The 21,111-nt window shown below is 37.4% G+C and overlaps 1 protein-coding gene across 2 annotated transcripts in view; it reads left to right on the forward strand.

Annotated features, from left to right (window-relative positions):
* Positions 1-21,101, forward strand: part of RICTOR (RPTOR independent companion of MTOR complex 2) — a 76,532-nt gene extending 55,431 nt beyond the window's left edge. The window contains exons 27-38 of one of the 2 annotated variants that reach the window (XM_042028451.1): positions 1,916-2,003; positions 2,753-2,845; positions 3,711-3,817; positions 4,458-4,687; positions 5,523-6,552; positions 10,040-10,217; positions 11,554-11,638; positions 12,906-13,139; positions 14,226-14,378; positions 15,069-15,192; positions 16,051-16,189; positions 16,359-21,101. In XM_042028451.1, the coding sequence (XP_041884385.1) occupies positions 1,916-2,003; positions 2,753-2,845; positions 3,711-3,817; positions 4,458-4,687; positions 5,523-6,552; positions 10,040-10,217; positions 11,554-11,638; positions 12,906-13,139; positions 14,226-14,378; positions 15,069-15,192; positions 16,051-16,189; positions 16,359-16,433 (2,536 nt within the window). In that variant the 3' untranslated portion in view covers positions 16,434-21,101. Of the gene's footprint in view, positions 1-1,915; positions 2,004-2,752; positions 2,846-3,710; positions 3,818-4,457; positions 4,688-5,522; positions 6,553-10,039; positions 10,218-11,553; positions 11,639-12,399; positions 13,140-14,225; positions 14,379-15,068; positions 15,193-16,050; positions 16,190-16,358 lie in introns of those variants that run through there. The other variant, XM_042028452.1, reaches the window with a different exon arrangement.
* The last annotated feature ends 10 nt before the right edge of the window (positions 21,102-21,111 follow it).

Consider the following 21,111-nt stretch of genomic DNA (forward strand, 5'->3'; position numbering starts at 1 on the left):
AAGCAGGGGGAGGGCACAAAAGGCAAAGCTCATTCAAGACTGAAACTGGGCATTGTTCTGTCATACAACAAGAAAGAGGAGGTATGAAGAAAACATTGGATTGATACTTGATGAAGATGGTCACCTGACTTACAGGGATGAAGAAAAAACAGAGATTAATTAAAATTCAGTGGGTTTTTTGCCTCAGTCTTCAGCAATATTGATAGACCTTGGGCTGCTTGGTTCTCTGATCCAGAGGTCCACAAATGTGGAAACTGTGACTTTCCATTTGTGGACACTAATATTGTAAGGGACTGTCTGTATCAGCTGAATGTTCACAAGGTTGTGGGGCCTGGTTCCCACTAGGCTGAGGGACTAGTCTCACCAGTGCTAGCCCATCAGTACTGAGGGAGCTAGCAGATGTTGGGTCAGGACTCATCTCTACCAAAAGTGTTGCGAGTCTAGGGAAGTCCCTGCTGCCTGGAAGCTAGCCAGTTTATTCCAGTTCATAAGAAGTATGTAAGACCCAGAAAAGTAACCGCAGTTCCTGGAAATATTATGGAGAAGACTATACTGGCAATTGTTGAAAGGCATTTAAAGAATAATGCAGTTGTCAGACACAGTTAGCATGGGTTCACAAAGGGAAGGTTTTATTTATCTAAGTTACTATCCTTCTGTGATAAGGTCACCCATCTAGTGGGTGAAGGAAAGGCAGTGGATGTAGTTTTCCTGGCAAGATTTTGGTACTGTCCTTCACAGTGTCCATGTGGACAAGTTGGCTAGCTGTGGAATGAGTGTGGTGGGTGTAGAACTGGCTGAGGGACAGAGCCCAAAGGGTTGCAGTGAATGGCGCTACGTCTGCATGGTGCTTGGTCTCATCAGTGGTGTTCCTCAGGGCTCCATTCCAGGGCCAGGTCTGTATCAACAGTCTGGATGCTGGAGGTGAACGCATCAGTAGCAATTTGCTGGTGGTCCAGACTGGGAGGTGCTGTGGATTCTTTTGAGGGACAAGAGGCCTTGCAGAGGCGGATTGGAGCACTGAGCAATCATAAATTGGGTGAAATTTGACAAGTCCAAATGCTGGATTCTGCACCTGGGATGGAGTAACAGCAGGCACAGGCATGAAGTGGCAGAGGAGTGGCTGGACAGCTGCAGAGGGGGATGTGGGGCTGGCTGGTGCTGGGCTCAGTGTGGGTCAGCAGTGCCCGGGCAGCCCTGAGGGCAAACCCCCTCCCAGAGCACCGAGCACAGCACAGCCGGCACAGAGAGGGGATGGTCCTGCTGGGCTCAGCCCTGGGGCAGCCTCAGCGTGGGCCCTGCTGGGCTCTGCAGGTGGAGAAGGATGGGAAGGTCCTTCAGCACATCCTGAGGAGGGAAACAAAGCTGGAACCTCCTGTGAGGAGCAGCTGAGGACTTTGGGCTTGTCCTGTTTGGCAAAAAGGAGGCTGAGGGGTGACCTCACTGCTCTCTGCAGCTTCATGAGGAGGGGAAGGGCACAGGGAGGTGCTGAGCTCTCCTTCCTGGCATCCAGGGACAGGATGTGTGGGAATGGCTCAGAGCTGAAGCAGGGGAGGTTCAGACTGGGTACTAGGAAGAATTACCATAAGCATTGTGGGTGGTCACACAGAGGAACAGGCATCCTGGAGAGGTGGTCCATGCCCCAAGTCTCTCAGTATTCAAGTGGCATTTGGGCAGTGTCATTAATAACAGGATTTAACTTTTAGTCAGCCCTGAAGCGGCCTGGCAGTTGGATTAGATGATTGTTGTAGGTCCCTTCCAATTGAAACAGTTCTATTCCTTTCTAAATTCCTCAAAAGAATTCTATTTGTTTGAATAAAATCAAGAGTAAGTCATTGTATTACATTGCAGTGCAATTTATTTTAGAATAAAATATTAGAAATGTTGGGAAACCTACATATGTTTCTATTTCTGCCAGATTACAACGACCACATGTCTACCTGCCAGTTCACCTTTATGGCCAACTGGTGCACCATAAAACAGGCTGCCATTTGCTGGAGTCTCAGGTGAGGATAATAACTGTTTATAACTTGAAATATTTTAAAGATCACTGTAAACCTTTTGAAAAAAGGTTTTAAGAAAAAAATGGTGTTTAACAGGCATTGCAGAGGTTGATGATGAGTCTTAAGTTGTGAAGACAGTCTTCCCCATCTAATCTCATGTAAAATTCCTTCCTGAAATATCAGCAAAATAGCTTGCAACATTTTTCTTAAAATGACTAGCAAAATCTTAGCATGGAAAGCAATTCATAAATAGAAAAAAAAAGTCAGTCTCTGTGGATTGTATATTGACAGTTATACATGTGGTAAAACTATGCCTATCCTTTTAAGCATACAAAAAGGTGGAAATGAGGGAATAAAATCTTCCTAATATTTTGAAAATCTAAGAAAACAAATTCTAAGCCATAATTGCTTAAATTAACTTTCAGTGTGGATTTGTAAATGATTTAATGAATTGACAATGCTCTTTGAAAAGTTCAAGAGAAAACATATATATTGCAGTGTGCTAGTTTGATTAATCTATCATCTTTATAAAATCTGAAATAACTTCATGGAATCAGTGATTTCATTAAAATTTTCTTCTTGCATTATCACCGCTGTTAATTTGTGGTTATTATTCCAGAATTACCACTGTTCTTCCTAGGGTGCATGATGTAAATTAGTGCTTTAACTTTTACTATAAATGCAAGAGAACCTGTATGACTGAAGTCTCCATTTTCAACTTAATCTTTTCTTCTTCTGTTTTTCTCCTTCAGAGTATTGTTACAGATCTAAGTTACACTGTTCGTTCCCCAATGCTGGATAAGTGGGAAGGAATTAAGCAGCTGAAAGCAGCCCTTTGGGCCTTGGTTAGTAATAGATTTACAAAGTTTTGCAGTTGTTTAGTTGTGTTATAACTGTTCATTCTTAAATAACTAAGCAAAATTCTGTAAAAATAAGAAATTAGGGGGTTTATCAAAAAATGTGTGAGTTTTTCAAGTTGGCATTCTGTTCCCTAACTATACTTTCAGTTGAAAATGGTTCACTGTACCTGTTTTATTCTGAGGTTTTTAATAATCATTTTGTCTTTTTTTTTCTTTTTAACAAAGAACAATAACCCATTGCCATAGGAATATTAGTATGGAACTGGTAGTTAGAAGTTAAAAGTTGCCATGGTCTGAGTTTAATGCATTTACTTTAGTAGCCTCTAGTATTTCTGCAAGGAAGTTGGCTGCCAGTGTTGATCCATGTGGTTATGGCACCCTGGTACTTGGTACTGGCAAAAACCTAGTGTTGGTGTGTATCCAAGCTACACTCCTAAATGTGCTTTGTCACTCAGCTGCTTCTTTCTTGTCTTCCCCAAAGTTAATTTTGAACATTTGTCCAAGGTGATTATTATTGGAAGATACTGTAGGTATGTAAAAAGGTGCCTGTGTAAGAGGAATGTAAAATAAATAAACGAAGATCACGCTGCTGGCTATAGTAGAACTGGTAAGGTGAGGAATACATAGTACTACTAATTTGAGCAGCTTTAGGTATTATACACAGTGTGCTGAGTGCTTTTTTGTATTAGCACAACTAGGTAATGTCAGAAGGGGTGCTCAGATCTTTTAATTGCTTTGAGAAGATGTAGCTTCAAACTCTGCTACCAACAAACAAAATTATCAAAACTTTACATTGATAGTGCTGCAGATCACATTAAGATCAAAATTTACTTGACAAATTTCATTCCAGGGCAATATCGGGTCGTCGAATTGGGGTCTTAACTTGCTTCAAGAGGAGAATGTAATTCCTGATATAATGGCACTTGCTCAACATTGTGAGGTTCTGTCTGTTAGAGGGTATGTGTATCTGATTTATACATAAAATTTTCAAATGGTAGTTGCCATCAGTTTTCAAATAGAAACCTGATTTACATGAATACAGATTTGTACTTTATTGGAAACCAGTTATTAAAGTCACTGATGATTGAGTATCAGTTCTGTGCAACTGTAAAATTGTGTAGGAAGTCTGAAAGAATGTGCAGTAAACAAATGAAATCGATGAAAAAATATACTGCTTTTCTCCTTTTCTATAAAACAGTATACTTGCTACTTATATCTCTGTGAAAATTTATTATTACATCAATTTTTAAAATATATTTTTGAAATATTTAAAAGCATAAGTAGATGGTATTTTGTCTAATACTGCTACTACGTTAATATTTGGCCTTTTTTTCAAAAGGTACTTTTCTGTTTTATGTAATCAGGCTCTTGTGATAATTAGTTTTTATTTTTGAATAGTATATTTTTCTCAGACACTTTAGCGTATTTCTTAAGCTTACATTGATTTACAAATAAAAATTAACAATATACTATTTGTCGGTTTTGTGAAGTTTCTGCTGAATTGCTTTGAAACTGTTTCCTTTCAAAAGTGAAATGACTTTAGTTAAATTAGGTGCTATTATTGTTGCTTTTTTTTCTATATATATGTTAAATACAGAACCTGTGTCTACGTGCTTGGTCTAATAGCCAAAACTAAACAAGGATGTGACATTTTGAAGCATCACAACTGGGATGCAGTGAGACACAGTCGTAGACAGCCTTGGCCAGTGGTCCCTGATGACATGGAGCAGCTCTGCAATGAACTTTCTTCTATACCCAGCACTCTTAGCTTGAACTCTGAGTCTACCAGTTCTAGGCACAACAGTGAAAGCGAATCTGCTCCATCAAGTAAGTAACCAGAACACCAAAACAAGCAAACAAGGAAAAAATGAACAAGCAAACAAGAATAACCTGTGAAGAGCACAACCCACCACAAACAGCATTTTTTGGTGTTCTTACCAGCGTTTTGGCAGGATGAGGTTCAGACCAGTGGTGTAAAGGTGTTCTTGCAATAAAAGAGTACAAGCAATAGGACAGTTATGTACATTCAGAGAGATGCAGAAAAGTGAGAGGGAGTAAAACAGTGTCTTAGCTTCACATTTGGTGTAGAAGAAAAGTTGTCACATGATGGTAAGTTACTAATTTTTGTGTTGGATCATGGCAGTTTGCTGTAACATGCTGCAGAAACCTCCATACTTGAGTATAAAGATACACTTGCTTGTCCTCAAAGGAATATTCTAGAAAATGAGTATTTATGGTCTCAGGGTGTACAGAAACACCCAAAATTTCTCTGTATTTAAATTATTGTGTATTGCAAGTACCTAATGCATTTTATTTTTGCTATGGTTACTTGGAATTTAAATCGAGAAATATACTGCATTTAGATATCATTAAAGGAGTGCTTTGGTTATAATCCTAGTACTGGATGTTTGCGCTGAAATAAGGCCGTGTGGCTTTTTTTTTTTCTTTTTTTTTTGAAGGCTTTTTTTTTTTCAGCTCAGTTACTCCTCAAGATAGTTAATGTGCAACAAGTTCTGCAGGAAAAAAAAGAGGAATTAAAGTTGCAGTAAATTGCATAGACCACCCACTTGGGCTTCTGTAGAATGGCTTCCTATTTTGCAGCATAGTTTGTAGACTTTGAAGAAATGCCTATTTTGTGTGACAAAGTCTTGTATAATTTCAGGTATGTTCATCATGGAGGATGACCGTTTCGGTAGTACTTCCACCAGTACTTTCTTCCTAGATATTACTGAAGATGCAGAACAAATATTTTATGACAGACCTGGACCTTCAAAGGACAAAGACCGTAGTCCCTTTCCTTTTTTTTCTTCTAGTAGACTTGTGAAAAATCGCATTCTAAACTCTCTTACTCTACCTAATAAAAAGCACAGAAGTAGCAGTGATCCAAAAGGAGGAAAGCTGACATCATCTGACAGTAAATCAGGCCTGAGGCGAAATCGTACAGTAACAGAACCTAGTGGTAGCATAGACTTTCCTGCTGGAGAAGAATTGAACCCTGTTTTCAGGGTTCCAAAAATTCAGACTTTACGATTAGAAACTTCTTTTGTTGGAAGTAAGCATGTGGAAGATACTGATTGTACCCAGAGTATTGGAGAAAATGATCTGAAGCTGCCAAAAGGTCTTGGAAATGAAATTCATCGAGAAAACACAAGCAAAGAAAGGCTAATAGGAGATGGTACTACACAAACACATTTCAAGAGTCGTAGCTTAAGTTTTAACACAGATACCACAACAAGTGGCATAAGTTCAATGAGCTCTAGCCCTTCAAGGGAGACTGTAGGTGTGGACACTACAAATGTAGATACTGACTCCGGAAGTTTGAGTACTGTGGTAAGCACAAAAACAGTTAAACCAAGTCACTGTTCAACACCACAGTCTAACCACCTGCCTCTCTCAAAATCCAACTCTGTATCCCTGGTTCCACCAGGGTCTTCTCATACCCTTCCCAGAAGAGCCCAGTCTCTTAAAGCTCCTTCTCTTGCTACAATAAAAAGTCTTGCTGACTATAACTTCAGCTATACAAGTTCTCGAGATGCATTTGGCTATGCTACACTAAAGCGCCTACAGCAGCAGAGGATGCATCCCTCACTGTCTCACTCAGAAGCCCTGGCATCTCCAGCAAAGGATGTGCTGTTTACTGACACTATCACTATGAAGTCTGGCAGCCTGGATTCTCGACTAACCCCAAGCCGGTAAGAAATTACTATATGCTCATTTCTTACTTCAGTGCTTTAAGAACAACTTAAGAACAGTATCTTCCTGTTGTTTTTTTCTATTTGCACCTAAAAGGGACAGTTGTTGCAAGGTGATGCATAACTTCACTGAAGGCGGTACTGGTATTAAGTGAATAATAGAAGCACAATTCTCAACTCTGTAAGTGTTGTCAGGGAAGCCCAGCTTTCATAGCTGTTCTCAATCCTTTATAATGCTATTGGTGACAAAGGAAAATGCCTCCTTTTATCACATTTGCTTCCTGTTTTAACTTCTGTAATACAAAAAATGCAGTTGCACTGCTGACATTATTAAAGCTGCTAACATTATTAAAGTTGCAAACACACCAAATTGCCTGTGAAGTCAGAGTTGTATTTCAGAAGAGAATTTTCTCAATGTCACTTGGGGAGGTTTTAGGACAGAGACTCTTGCCAATATGCTATATTTGTGTTCACTGGCATTGAGGCCAGTGATGAGATACTGGTGCCACTGATAGGAATGTCAGTTTGGCTTCTTAGCTACAACAGATCAAAGATTTTACTCATAGCATTTATTTTTAGATGGCCATGTCACCTCTTTATTTTTGAGCAATATTAGATGTTCTGAAGACTAATTAGATAGTTACATAAGATGTCTAGCTCTTGACATTGACACTGTTCCCAGCTGCAACAGTCACTGCTGAATAGCATTCCCCTAAGAGCTCTTGTATTAAATTTTTCCTTCACATCATCTTTTAGCTAGTGCACTGGATTTTCACATTAGTGTTGAAATGGAAAAGACACTTTTTATCTCTGTTCTTACCTTATCATCTCTCAAACGAGAGAAGGGGGAGACACTACCAGTGTATGAGTCATCTGCTTACTGCAGAGAACAGCAAATGCTCAGTCCTTGAGCTGCCCTCCTCAAACCCAGTTGAGTGTGTATGTCCTGATTAAAAGCAACATCCATTTGTTGCTATATTCACATCATTCTGGAAAGATGCCATGAAAAATACCTTTGTTCAAGTAAGTTAGAACTAGACTGAGTATGTTGGTTAGATAAGGATGATTTAGTAGTTATCTTGCACTGTCCTGGAAATTGGAAGTGCCATTCCTTGCTCTGTCACTGGCATCCTGTGCTAGTGCAGGAACAAGTAGGTGTCATTTCAGTGGTAGTACAGGTTCTGTAATGGCTGTAAGTTATGTTTTACCATTCTTTGCAGTCATGCCCCTGATGTGCAGAGCAGCCTTGCTGCAGTGGACTTTGATCCTGCATGCAATGTCATACAGACTATTCCTGGTGCTTAGCTGTTCGTGTTCTCTTGTGTCAGTGGGTAGAGTAAAGGATTTGTGCTGACATGCTTAACACTGAAATATCTGGAGTGCTTGTATCTCTGAGAAGGTTAAATAATTGCAGACATGTATACTCAAAGAGATACTCAGATTGTGTTAGTTGCTAATATAATTTTTGAAAAGACTGCAGTGAAACTAGTACATGTGTTTTTCTTGCTGGTTATGCTGTGTCTCCACTGAAAAAATTATGGTACTTATAATTTCAGATTGTCTTTACTCATAAATTCAGAGTATGTTTACTGTTCCAACTAAAACTGTCCTTAGATTTTTTTTTAAATAATAAATTAGAAAAAATTCTGTCCTTTTTATCTGCCAAATCAATTTTTCTGTCAGTCTTCAGAAAACTTTCATTTACAGTTTTTTGACAGATTCATGTGTTAGTAGCAACTAACAGCCATTTTTTTACTTCTGCAGTGTTTTTAGTTGTTCTTTTCATTCAGAGGTTAAAAAGCCTTTTTCTTTGCATAAATTTTGTGAAGCTGTATTTCCCACCTTTGTCTCTAAAGACCAGCCATAAATGTTAACGTGCGTGTCTTGGGCCCTGGCTCTCACCCCATCACCTGCAGACATTCCTTCATGAAAACTTGATGGTGTTTATCACTACTAATGCTTTATCTGTTAGCTTTTCTAGGAAAAGCAGGGACAAAACATTTAGGATTAATACTTCTATCTTTAATTTATGTTGAGAGTAATTGTAGAATGCTTTATTATTAAATATTTCATGCAGTTGGTAACTTTTTGATTCTTACACAATTACTTAGGTTGGAAAAGACCTTTGAGTCCAGCTATTAACACAACACTCCCAAGTCCTCCACTAAACCATGTCCTTAAGTGCTACATCTACACATCTTTTAAATGTCTTTAGGGATCGTGACTCAACTACTTCCCTGGGCAGACTGTTCCAATGCTTGACAACCCTGTCAGTGAAGAAATTTTTCTTAATATGCAATCTAAACCTCCTCTAGCACAACCTGAGGTCTTTTCCCTCTTTTTTTGAAGTATGGCTTGACTTCTGTTGTGAGTCCACTGCTACTGTCACTACCATTGGTCAGAATTAACAACAAGAAAACTGTTGATATCCTCTAAGTTGTATTTTGTGCATTTCCATTGCATAATAATTTCTTGAACCTTACATGGTCAAACTTTGATATTTTAATTTTATCTCAACATAAATCCCTTCTGTAGGTATAAGAGGACTCTTTATTGCCCATCTAAAATAAAAAATTGATAGAGAACTACTTTCAAGGCAAAAATTCAAAAAATCAAATGTTCACTTTACTTTCCAGTGTATCATGCTTTGCAGTAAAAATTCACTGTTCCTGAGGTGTGTCTTTTTGTTAGGAAACTTTAATCCACTGCATATAGACCATCTACATAGATTGATTAGCAGAAAACATTTTTAGGTTTTTATGTTTGATGAGAAGTAAAATGATAGACAGCTGACTGTGAAATTTCCATCATCAGGGTTCTGGTCAGCACTGAGGACATGTTCTCCAGCCTGCTCTCTCTTGTCTCATTTTCCCATCCTATTTCTTTATTTGTTCTTCAAGCTATTTGTCACAGTCAGCTCTGCTCACTGTGCAGGTTTAAGTTTGTTCTTTGTGTATTCATGTTGAACAAATACTTCCTCCATGCTTGGGTGACCTAATGGGTAGCTCCATTGGAGTATGGGAGAAAAAATGTTCCTTGTGCGTATCACTGGTAGGCTCAAGGTGTGCCTTTTCAGGGATGTGCCTGCTCAGCTCAGAGTTTGTGACTATCTGGGAAATACACATTCAGTGCATAGGTACATTTCAGAATGAGGTAGTTAGGAGTTTAGAAACCCAAATCTTTACCGGCTGTGTCTGAGCTGTAAATATTCAAAGCTGGAAGGTTGAAGAACATTCATGTGTTTGCAGGATGGGCAGGAGTTCCTTACCAAGAATTACAAAGAAATTTTTAGTCCAGGAACTGCCAAACCATGCAAGACAGTATGAGGCAGAAAAAGCAATGAGCCTATAGCTGTAATTCATCCTAACAAACTCTGATATCTTCAGTGGGAAGATGAGGATGGTCTTTGTGTTAGCAGTCCTTCTTACTTTTAATACGCCAGAACGAGAGTTACTGAAATTTTAATGTATTTGTTTCAATGTTACAGGTTCATGAAAGCTTTAAGTTATGCTTCATTAGATAAAGAAGATTTATTAAGTCCTATTAACCAAAACACACTTCAGCGTTCCTCCTCTGTTCGCTCCATGGTTTCTAACGCTACCTATGGTAGCTCTGATGATTACATTGGTCTTGCTCTCCCAGTGGATATCAACGAAATATTTCAGGTACGTATGTGTTAACTGATTTGGTTCATTTGCATTTTCATACTGAAAGGCAGTCAATTGTTGCCTTTTCATCAGAATAGATTAAATCTAGAAAAATGAGGAAAAATGGATGTGGTACTTTAAAGAAACGCATTTTGAAGAACAAGGGTTTCTCTTTCAACTGTTCTTCTAACCTGTTTACGCAGGATCACTAGGCTGGGTTGTGTTAAAGGCAAATAATGGCAAAGACTGTGTTAGAAGAGTGTTAAACAGTGGTGACATAAATTTGCTGTCATAAGATTTTAGTTGACGTCTGGCTTTTATACTAAAATTAGCATAGTCTGTGGACATTCATTTAAGAATGAATAATTATTAAATTATTAGTTAATAATTAAATTAATTAATAATTCCACTTTAGCCAACAATTGGTATGTTCATCAGTCACCTATAAATTATATGCATAATCACACAGTTAACTCCCTGCTACCATGATCTCTATTAAATAATAGATTATTTTATATAGGTCATTATAGTATTAAATTATATTGTCTTTACTTAGCTTTGAAGGTACATGTATTTAAGTTAGAAATTATTTTAATTTCAGTGTCTCAGCAATTCCCTTCCTCTTTCTGCTTGGTAGAAACACATTCCCATTTAACAAACTGATGCATCATAGGGCTTAATATTCTGTTACTTAATTATCAAAACCAGGACGTGGTCTGTGTCAAAGGTAGAAGTGGGCTTCCTTATCTTTATTTTACTTAGTCTTTGCCTTTCAAATCTAAATAACTTTCTTACTAATCTCAAAAAATTGCTAAACCTAGAGCAAAAGCATGTTATACCGTGTTTCTGCTTCTGTTTTTCCTTTGTGAAGTGACTTCTTTTTCCTTCACAGTCTTTGTGCCATATTTGTTATCTCATTTCTTCTCTCTTAGGTCTTTTTGTGGTTGAGACATGTCTCAACTCAACATCCTACAGGCAGCATTTTAGATTGGTTTTGTGCTTTTTTTGGTTTTGGTTGTTTTTGTACTTCATTCCCAAGATCTCCAGTGGTGTAGAGGGATCATGGACAGATTATGGCTGGCCACTGTGGGTCACTTGTTTCCTTACAGCCTGTCACCACCATTTTAACATTTGCTAAATCTTCATAAGCCTTTGTTAATACATGTTCATTCACTAATATTTGTCTCATTGGGCTTTTCTTTAGTGCCCAGGAATTCGTTCTTAATTTCCTCCTCTAATGGCATATTTTTCCTGAAGTAAAAGAAAGACAACATTTCATTTCCTCATAAAATCTATTTTTATTTGTGTTTGATTATCACCTGTGTTAATTTTAATTGTCACTTGGGTGTTTCAGGTAAAGGAAACTCCATATTTTCAGAAGAAAACTACACCTCCATTTGATGAGCATGGATCTAGGGTCTTTACATCTGATGGAGGAGGTAGTGGTTTTATTCCTCTCCTGTAGCTTTCTGTTGTTTATTGGTATATTGGGTGGGTTGTTGATTTATTTGTTAATTTTTCTTGACAGAAAACAAAATTTTTAGCTGTTAAGTTTTGAGAATTGTGCTCTGGAATCAGGATAGCAGGCCATTAATTCCCTGTTTTACTTAGTTTGAGCTAATGTGTTGCTTCAAAGTTTGGTCCTGCTCTTAAAAATGAAGGAGGCCTGCATATCTCTGATAATGTGAGCTAAAGCTGCTCAAAGACTAGTAGTCATACTGTATTAAAGGATGTAACAAAATTTAAGCTTAGAAAAATAAAAATTCCACATACTGAACTATTTTCCTTTGATTACACAGTAATTTATAGGAACTTTCAATGGTGTTAGATGTGTATTTCAGAAAGTAAGTTTTGTCTTTCTGTTATTTGTTCATGACAATTGATCAATGAAGGTGATGGGACAAGAGAATTGCAAGTTCTGTAATGCCTGGCTTGCTCTGGAATGCACCTCCGTTTTACTCCAGAGAAGTCAGAAATCTGTAGGGTCTTAGTATGTGTCTTTTCAGCTGAAAAAAAGAAGCCTTGACACTGTTTATTTAATAGTTTATTAGGATAGCTGTTGTCCTACCTTTTTTTTTCCCTGTCATATTAATATTATACACAAAGTTGATTTTGCTGGAGGTATGTTTCTGTAGTTTGCTAAGTTTCAGTGTAAAGTAACTGTTGTTCAAAATTGTATTTGTTTGTTTTTTCCACCCAGGGAAGAGCATGTCACTAAAGTGTCTTCTGCTTGTTTCTGCATTGCTGAGTCTAGTTTCTTCCTGTCACGGCCACTAAGTTACAGTTTTTTAAGTTGTGTTTATTTTTGCATTGGTGCATGTGTAATTCCAACATCTGGTATATTGTTGTATTAATCTCGTTTGACACTATGAAAATTGGTAATGTATTGGTGTTATGTGGGTATTAGTAATGTTCATATCACGTCAGGATTTACCACTTACCTTCTTACAGTGTGTGTGCTTAGAGGTTGAATTCTGTCCTTTGCAATGTTTTGTTATGTATAATAATTTGGGACTAAAACGTTATGTCTCTTTCTCAAATGCTAACAATCTTGGGAGCTTAACCATTCAAAAAAAAAACTTCATAGGTCTTCACATGCACTCCATCCCCAGCCTTAAAAGGCTTGAAAGTGGAAATTAATTGAAAGAGTTAGTGTTGGTAGCTTGGTTTTGTAGGGCTTTTTTGATAACTAAATCTTATCTACAGGTCTTCCATCAGGTGCGAGTGGTGTTGTCAAAAGCCCTTTTCAGATGCTCCGCCAGCAGATCAGCCTCACAGAAATAATGAATACAAGCCGTTCAGATGCCTCTCAGTTCTTAGAAGGTACAGAGGACACAGGGCTCCAGGAGCACACAGATGAGAACTGTCTTTACTGTGTCTGCATTCAGATTCTGGGTTATCAGCCTAACACCAAAGCGAGCCCTTCATATAATCGTGCAGGTTAGTGTTCCTTCTGCAGAAGTGTGATAAAACCGAGTGAACATACTGGCTTTTGTTCATCTTTAAATAATCTGGAAAGGTTTTTGTTTAACTGACTATTGACCTTAAAATTATTTCTCTAATAAGCTAATTGTGCAACCAGTGGTATTGCTCTGGTCATTTCCAGTCTTCCACTTTTTAGTGTTAGTAGGAGTAAGTGCCTGCATGTTTTTTTCAAATATTTCTAAGAGCATATCAAAAGACAAAATTTGAAACCTTATTTAGTACTTAAAATGCATGTTCTGAAAACTGATGTTTTGCTGTTCAACTAATGAAAAGTCTGACATCAAATCAAGTCTATGCCATAAATACAACAAAGGAAGTCTGTGGCGTCTGTTGAAGTTGAGCTGTAATTTCTGGGATTTAGTCATCTTCCCTCATATTTTGAGATTCAGATGAGATTCAGAGTTATTTTTTCTAACCTCCTCTGCACAGCTTGCAGTTACATGCCTTTTGTCAATGCCCGTGATGAAAAGATAAGTGAAAAAGATAGTGGCTGCTTATTAGGAGTCTTCACTGTTTTACAACAGTGTTAGACATTTGTTAGTAGCAGTGTTGGCAAGGGGGTGATGCACAAATTTGAAGAATGGCTCAGAGAGCTGAGCTGGAGTTCAGTAGCGAGAAAGTATGGCAAATAAAATCCCAGCTGTAGTTACAGGTGCAGCAGCTCTTGCCAGAACCCTTTCTGCAAACACCTGTGACAGCTGTGTGAACAAAAAGAAGTCTGCATATGCAAGAGCATCTGTATTGTGTTACATAAAATGGAGCACAGATATTTCAGTAACAGCACTCTGTGTGACGGCTTCTTAGGCTTCCATCAGTGTTTGGAAGACTCCACTCATGTATTTTAAGATTAAAATGAAAAATCAATTTTGGAAGAGTTTTGGTATGATTTGTCCAAAGTCCACCACCTAGTTCCAAACTGATTTTATCTGTCGTATTTAGTGCATCAGTATCTTTCATGTATTCCATTGTTGGAAAATAACAAAAGCATGTGAATTGGGGAAAAGTATGAATAACAAAGGTGCAACATCTTGTTCATGTCAGATTTTTCAGACCTTCCATATACTGACTGGTGTGGGCAAACCATTCACAATCACTTAGATGTGCATTCCTCCAAATTTTCTGGAATTTCAGGCTGTAGTGATGCAGTATCCCATGGTTCAGCCAGCAGCACTAAGAGTACAGAGCTTGTATTAGGTGAGTTTGAAAGCCTTATGATTATTAGAGACTATCACTAATAAAGTATATTTTAGGCATTGTGAAAAAATTAGATTTCACTTATGTACACTGCAACGAATTAATGTTCTTTGTTAGACAAAAAACAAACAAGTCTTAATAAAAACATTATCCATCTCCAGGTGGGAGAACAAAGTTCTAAGCTCTTCTCCCTTTGCTCCCCTCTGCAGGTTATTCAATACCTGACATTACAAGTAAATTGATTGCCTTTTTTTTTCTACTCTGATGTTAGTTTAAAAAAGATTTCCAAGATTTACTGAATTACTTTAAAGAGACTTTTTTTTATACTTGTGTATTACATTTTGAATTATGATGGTTTCTTAAGAAGTAACTGGTTTTTAAATTCTCCACTATCTCATAGAAGCTCATCCAGTTTGCAACATGGTTTAGCGGTAGCAATACCACTGTAACTTTATCTTGCGGGTTTTTCTTTGAAATGGTAGAAATACTTTTGAAAAGGTAAACTGTTCAAATTCCTGAAAACAGTTGTGTTTTAAGTTTTGATTTCAATAGAAATATTTTTGATAGCTCAGAATACGGGTTAATATGTGTGTTCCTGTGTGTATGGAATGCATAAACAGATTTACGCAGCATGAGATCAGCACAGTCAAAGACAATTCTGTGTAAATCCACACTGATTTGTTTTTCCAGGAGTAAAGTCAATCCCAGATGACACACCAGTGTGCAGGATACTTCTGCGGAAAGAGGTCTTACGTTTAGTTATCAATTTGAGCAGTTCAGTAGGAACTAAGGGCCATGAAACTGGACTTCTGACGTAAGTTCAATACATTACAGATGCTTTAGCAACATTTAGTCATAAGTATTCTCTTAAGGCCTCAGGGACAGTGAATAATCTGACTTCTCAAAACTTGTCAGGTAGATATGATTGAACATAATGTAGAAGCTCAAGAAATAATATTAACATTTTTGCTCTGTTTAGTATTTTACTCTTAACCAGACTTTAAAATCAGTAATTCAGCAGTAGTGATTACATATCTAGTATAACGTGTATCTTTAAAAAAGAAACTAATATTTTTTTACTTATTCTGAATAATAGATAAGTACAATAACAAGCTGAAAGTAACTTCTTGAGAAATACAGCTCTACTTTAAGCAAGAGTACAACTACTGAAATTAATTTATTTTAAAAAATGTTAAAATATAGAAATAGAAATCCAGGGACTAAATGTGATAACCTGTAGATTTCTGGGCTAATGCCATTGGAAACTGACAACAGCTAAAAGAAAATGTAGAAATGCATGGTTTAGTTTCAAAAATGATTGCAGGTTTAAAAGATTAGTTTAATCATTATTCATATTTTTATGACTGCTGTACATGTGGATGTCAATTATGTTACACACTGTTCTCTTTCTAAGCCTGTTATTTTAAGACTAGGCAGTGATAGTAATTCTGGGCAACTTACAAGTTGTATATTCTGTTCATCTCATTAGTGTAGATTTCTTCCAGTTTTGTAATGCTGTCTGTTTTGATTTTCTAGCTTTGTCATTTCTAGGATTTATAATGCCTATAACTGAAGAATTAATGATGACAATCTAATTCAAAAACTGGAGGGTTTTTTAATACAATAGAAATATTTTCAAGACTTACACAATTTTGTCTGTTTCGTTGTTCAGAATTAAGGAGAAGTATCCCCAAGCATTTGATGACATATGCCTTTACTCTGAGGTGTCCTACTTGCTAGCACATTGTACGTTTCGACTTCCATCCCGAAGGTTCATTCAGGAGCTATTTCAAGATGTTCAGTTCTTGCAGGTAAGTGGAGTGTACCAAAATGGCTGGCTGGGTGTAGCTTCCATGTCCTCATCTTTTACTTTCATGAGTAAAAGATGCTCACAGATAGGTATATCCTAAAGGAAACCATTTTGTGATGTCTCTTGAGTAAAATCTCTAGCAATCTTAATACTCCATCCTTTCCTTTTAGATGCATGAGGAAGCAGAGGCTATTTTAGCAACTCCGATAAAACAGCCCGTAATCGATGCATCAGCTGAGTCCTGACCTCTGCTGAGGCAGTGCTCTGCGTACAGACTTTGAAATGCTCAGACAACCTCCCACTGACTGGATAAAAGACTTGGAACATCATCTTCGAAACCTTCCAGAAACTACTGGTACCTGAAGACTGAACTGAAAACATTTTCTTCCTCAACCAATTACTGGCACAGTCATTTGAGCCCTTTGGGGATTTATTAGACAGTAACATAGTTTTAATAATAGTAATTACCAGTATATGCAAGAGCCAAGCACTGAACACCTCCACAAGTTTTCATTTCATTTTCTACCATAAATTACAGTGAAATAGGACAACTTGCAGAGACATTTTTAATTGACTTCCGATTCTGTTCCAGAGAAGCAGAACGATGCCTTGCTTTTTAAACCCTGGATACCAGGAATCAGAGAGATGGGGGTGCATTCCACTGCCAGCAATGGGGAGCCATGCTGTAGTTGTGGGCACCAGGGGATTAATGTTAGCCCTTCTCTGTTGATTTTTGTACTGTTTATAACACTACTTTGGGGATTTGTAACTTCAGACAGAAAGAGATGCCTCTGAATCTGAGGTTTCGTTAAGTTATTTTAATATTGCTATAGTTGTAAGACATTTTATTAGTAGTCTCTTCAATTTCGTTGCATTTACATACATGTATCTTATCTGAACCAGTTAAGGATTTTCACTACAATTTGATTTTCAAAAAACCAAGTCATTTAAAACTTAAAATGCTGAAACCAGATTGTTTTCCCTGAATACTATGCATGTGTTTGCAGTTTCTACACTCATGCTCATATAGTACAAATGTGGGTCTTACTCAACTACAATCCTTTAAAAAGCATGATTTATATCAGATAAGCAAATATTGTATAAACTGAACTTAAAGACATTTAGTCATTGCAGGTTTTGTGAGGAGACTTAAGTATGAGTGTTTTCCAAGTTCCACAGTAACAGCTTTTTATAAAAACAAAGGTTTATTTGAATTTTCAATGGATTAGTGATGAAGCATCAGATAGTACTAATAATTGTAGTGAAAAGCCTTAAGTAACAAATTTTGGAGCAGCCGTACTTAAAATTTTGTACTGGTATTTAAGACTTGTTGTAAAAGTTAAATGATACAGTGACTGGTAATGATTGAAGTAGTTGCCTCTATCATGTTACTAGTGCCATTTCTAAACTAGTAAGTGCAAGCTAAACAAAAAAAAGTAGGAATCCCTGTCACTTTTATCATGGATCTAAAGATTCAGAAGCCTTTATATAAAGGTAGTATAAATATATGCAAATGTGTATATACAGTAGCATGGCCACCTTTGTTAGAATGCCTGTAATAGAAGGAATTACCCTTTGATTTTGATATAGGTGAATAATTCAGCTGGACTGTACTAAGTAGAACGTATTTTTATCCATTCACTTCTACCATTTTTTATAATTGTCAGATTAATACTTAAGTGAAATTTATCCTGATGCTCATAACTCTGTTCTTCCTAGCTATGCTACTGGAGATTTCAGTAAGTAGTCCTGTGAGCAGTAACACACAATTCCTAGTGAAACGTAGAATTTATTTGTTCTTATTGGAAATTTCATCATGCCACATAAGCACTGCTTTGCAGCTGTCACTTCACTGAATTTTTATGTGCACTGCATACCATCAGGTTCTGGTAAAGCAGACTGTAAGTTGCTGCTCATAGTCAAATTTAGTTCCTAAGATTATCTTTTAATGATTTCCCACTGAAAGTAGCAAAAAGAAACTGATTGAACTCTTCTGTGGTCATTGACACAAATAATATATGTGTGGCAAGACATGTTTGAAATGTTTAGAAAACACACCACACCAGTAACTATTGGACTTACAGTCATAACAAATAAATGCTTTTGTAAAACCAAAATGTCAATCACAGTAGACCAAATAGTGGTATAAACTCCAAAGGAAAATAATGTAGTTTTCCCACAAATGGGGATAGCGTATGTTATACAGTAGTTTCAAACACTACCTCAGTTAGGCTAGAGTAGAAGAGATTTGTTTTAATAACTAAATGGGGTTACATCAAACAATTCCATGTTATTTTTCTGCAGTTAAGGCAAAATAAACAAGTTTTATCACCTGTATTTAAAAAACCCACCTCTGTTCATTTGTTAAGTTTAACCCATAGCACTTAATGTAGAAAGCATCATAGGAAGGCCTCTGATTATAAAAAGGTAAGCAAATGTACTTTTGAAAGAATCTCCATTCTGAAATGCTCATGTGTTCTGAATTACTCACTTGTTTGGGGATCCATGGCAACAGAAACTTGACATAAAAAATTATGGCTGCAAATTCAGTTATAAAGCGTGATTTTTCTTCTGAAAGTGTATGAGTGTCAGTAGATTTCAACAAGTATGCATCAAGGATGTAAAGTCTGTATTGTACATAACATACATTTCTAGAAAATTAATTTACAGACTGACATTAAGCTCACATTGATGTTTCACTTTAATTGGCAAATGAAGGGGATACTGTTATTGAAGGAAATTTATATTGGCATAATTATAAACTGTGAATTTCTAATTTTATAGTTCTCTCTTTTTTTTTTTTTTAAATGTCCCTTTCAAAGTCCTTATTTTAGGGTTTTCTTTGTATCATGATAAAACTTTGAAAGAAAGCTGTAGTAAACAATGATTGTGCTTATATTAGCCCTAATAAAAAATCTCTTCCACCTCTCCTAGGGAAGCTGACAGACCACCCACTTTTTATATTTCCAGTCTGAGTGATGAGTGATACTGCTCAATAAATGGTAATGTGTGTAGTGTTTACTTACACTGTATATAAATGCAGTTTAGTTGCTGTGGCAGAGAAAACTCCTCAAGTACTCAACTTGCTCACACACAGCTCAGAGGCAGAAGCCGCTCTGGGAAGGAGACACTCTTGTGGAACCAGTCACAATTAGCATCAGCTGTCTGATGGTCTTGGTCTGCTCATGCAGGCAGGGCAAAGGGAAGCCCTTTCCAAAGGGCAGAGTGTGACTCACAGGCACCTCCACAGGGGCCTGGTCCTCTCCACAGAGGGAAGGAGGACCAGGCTGGGTGCTGAGTGTCCCCTTTGGAGAAAGCGAACTTTTCACCAGTCTGAAATCAAGAAATGCAGAACACTCCCAGCTGTTATGGACATCACTTGGAGCTGGAGATGGTCAGGCTTTGAAGTTCCCAACTTCTGTGTGGAGCCCCTGGCATGCTATGCTTGAAAACAGTTGCTTTTCTTTATCTGACAGCTCTTACTTGACTGACACCTGGCAAACCTACCCTAAATGCGCTCTCTTTGCGGGGTGGTGGTGGTTTTTCCCCCAGTGGACTATTAAACAATTCCATAGTTTTGGGTGCAGTGGCTCGCACACCAAGGTAAGCTCAATTTATAAGGCACCGGTGAGGATCCTGCTTGTCTTTTTCTCATTTTACTTTGAAACATACATAGGTGGTCTCGAAAGAGAGTTGCGGTTTGCAGTGAGACTAAAAACAAAACCAAAGCACCTTTCCTAGGTGCCTGAAGAGTTAGGTAGTTGTTCAAGAAATAGTAACCAAAACCAAGTGTGGAAGGGAAGAGTTGCTGCTTTGTAGTCTGTGCCCTGGACTTGGTATTCGGCAGTTTGGGCTGTGGGAAGCTGGCAAAGCTTGTAAGTGAACGTGAGCTCAGGTGGAGCAATCGCAGCTCAAGAATTCTCACCAGGCTCTGAGGTCCTGCTCACCTCCCCACAGTTCTGCTGCTCTGAGCTTCACTGGAGCCACTTGAAAGCAGGTCTAGCAACTTTTTTTTTAAGTCACACTTCTATTATTGTGTGCTTATGAAAGGTAAATGATGTGAGAGTAAAATCTTAGAACTATAAAAGACTTTTGAGGACATGCTAGAAACCATGTTTGTGTTTTTCTGGAGGTCTCCAATCTCCTTGGGTTTTGTTTAACTCCCGATGCTGGTTCCCTGGATAGTTTTGTTTTCAACAGATTTATAGTCATTAAAGAATGTGGATTTTCTTTGGATTTTCTTTGTAGTGTAGATGGACAGCAATGCCACAGCATGCAGAAATTGCACATTTTGCTTGAGTTGCTTTTTAAAATACACTATTTTATTTGCAAAATGTAATTTATGCCAAAAAATGTAATGTCATTTTGCCACTGAATAGGGTGTTTCAGCACAAGGTGCTGTGTCTAAAGGGGAAAAAAGGCTTTACACCTTGTTAATCTAATTGAAAAATTGTTCTAGTACTGGGCTGTCAGCATCCCTAAAACTGCATTGCAAGAGATTATCTAAATTAATCATTCTGATCTGAGGGAAAGGATCAAGAAAAATCTCAGTACTTACTCTCCCTGTCCTGTGTGGTCTTTTTTTTTTTGTTTAGTAATACGCTGCTACAAATTTGGACGTTCTAGTGTTTGTAGGTCACTGAACAGACATTGAAATCTGATTTATATTGTATACCTGTAACATAGAAAGAAAAAGTATTTATATATTTTACGTAAGAATATTGCATTGAGCTGTGTATAATTTAAACAGAGGCTTGTCCCAAAATGGTATTGCCCACCTTGATTTTTTCGTGTTTTTTCTTTTTCCTTTTTTTTGTATACTGTGTACAGTTCATGTCAATGAGCATTAAAGGCCTCCTGAAGCGTAGTCTTATCAAAGGGATGCATTGTTAATAAAATGTACTTAAACTTCTCATAGTTGTT

Source organism: Corvus kubaryi, unplaced genomic scaffold, assembly GCF_017639235.1.
Source record: "Corvus kubaryi isolate FWS band 111438036 unplaced genomic scaffold, C.kubaryi_AGA036_p1.0 37308, whole genome shotgun sequence".
NCBI lineage: Eukaryota > Metazoa > Chordata > Aves > Passeriformes > Corvidae > Corvus > Corvus kubaryi.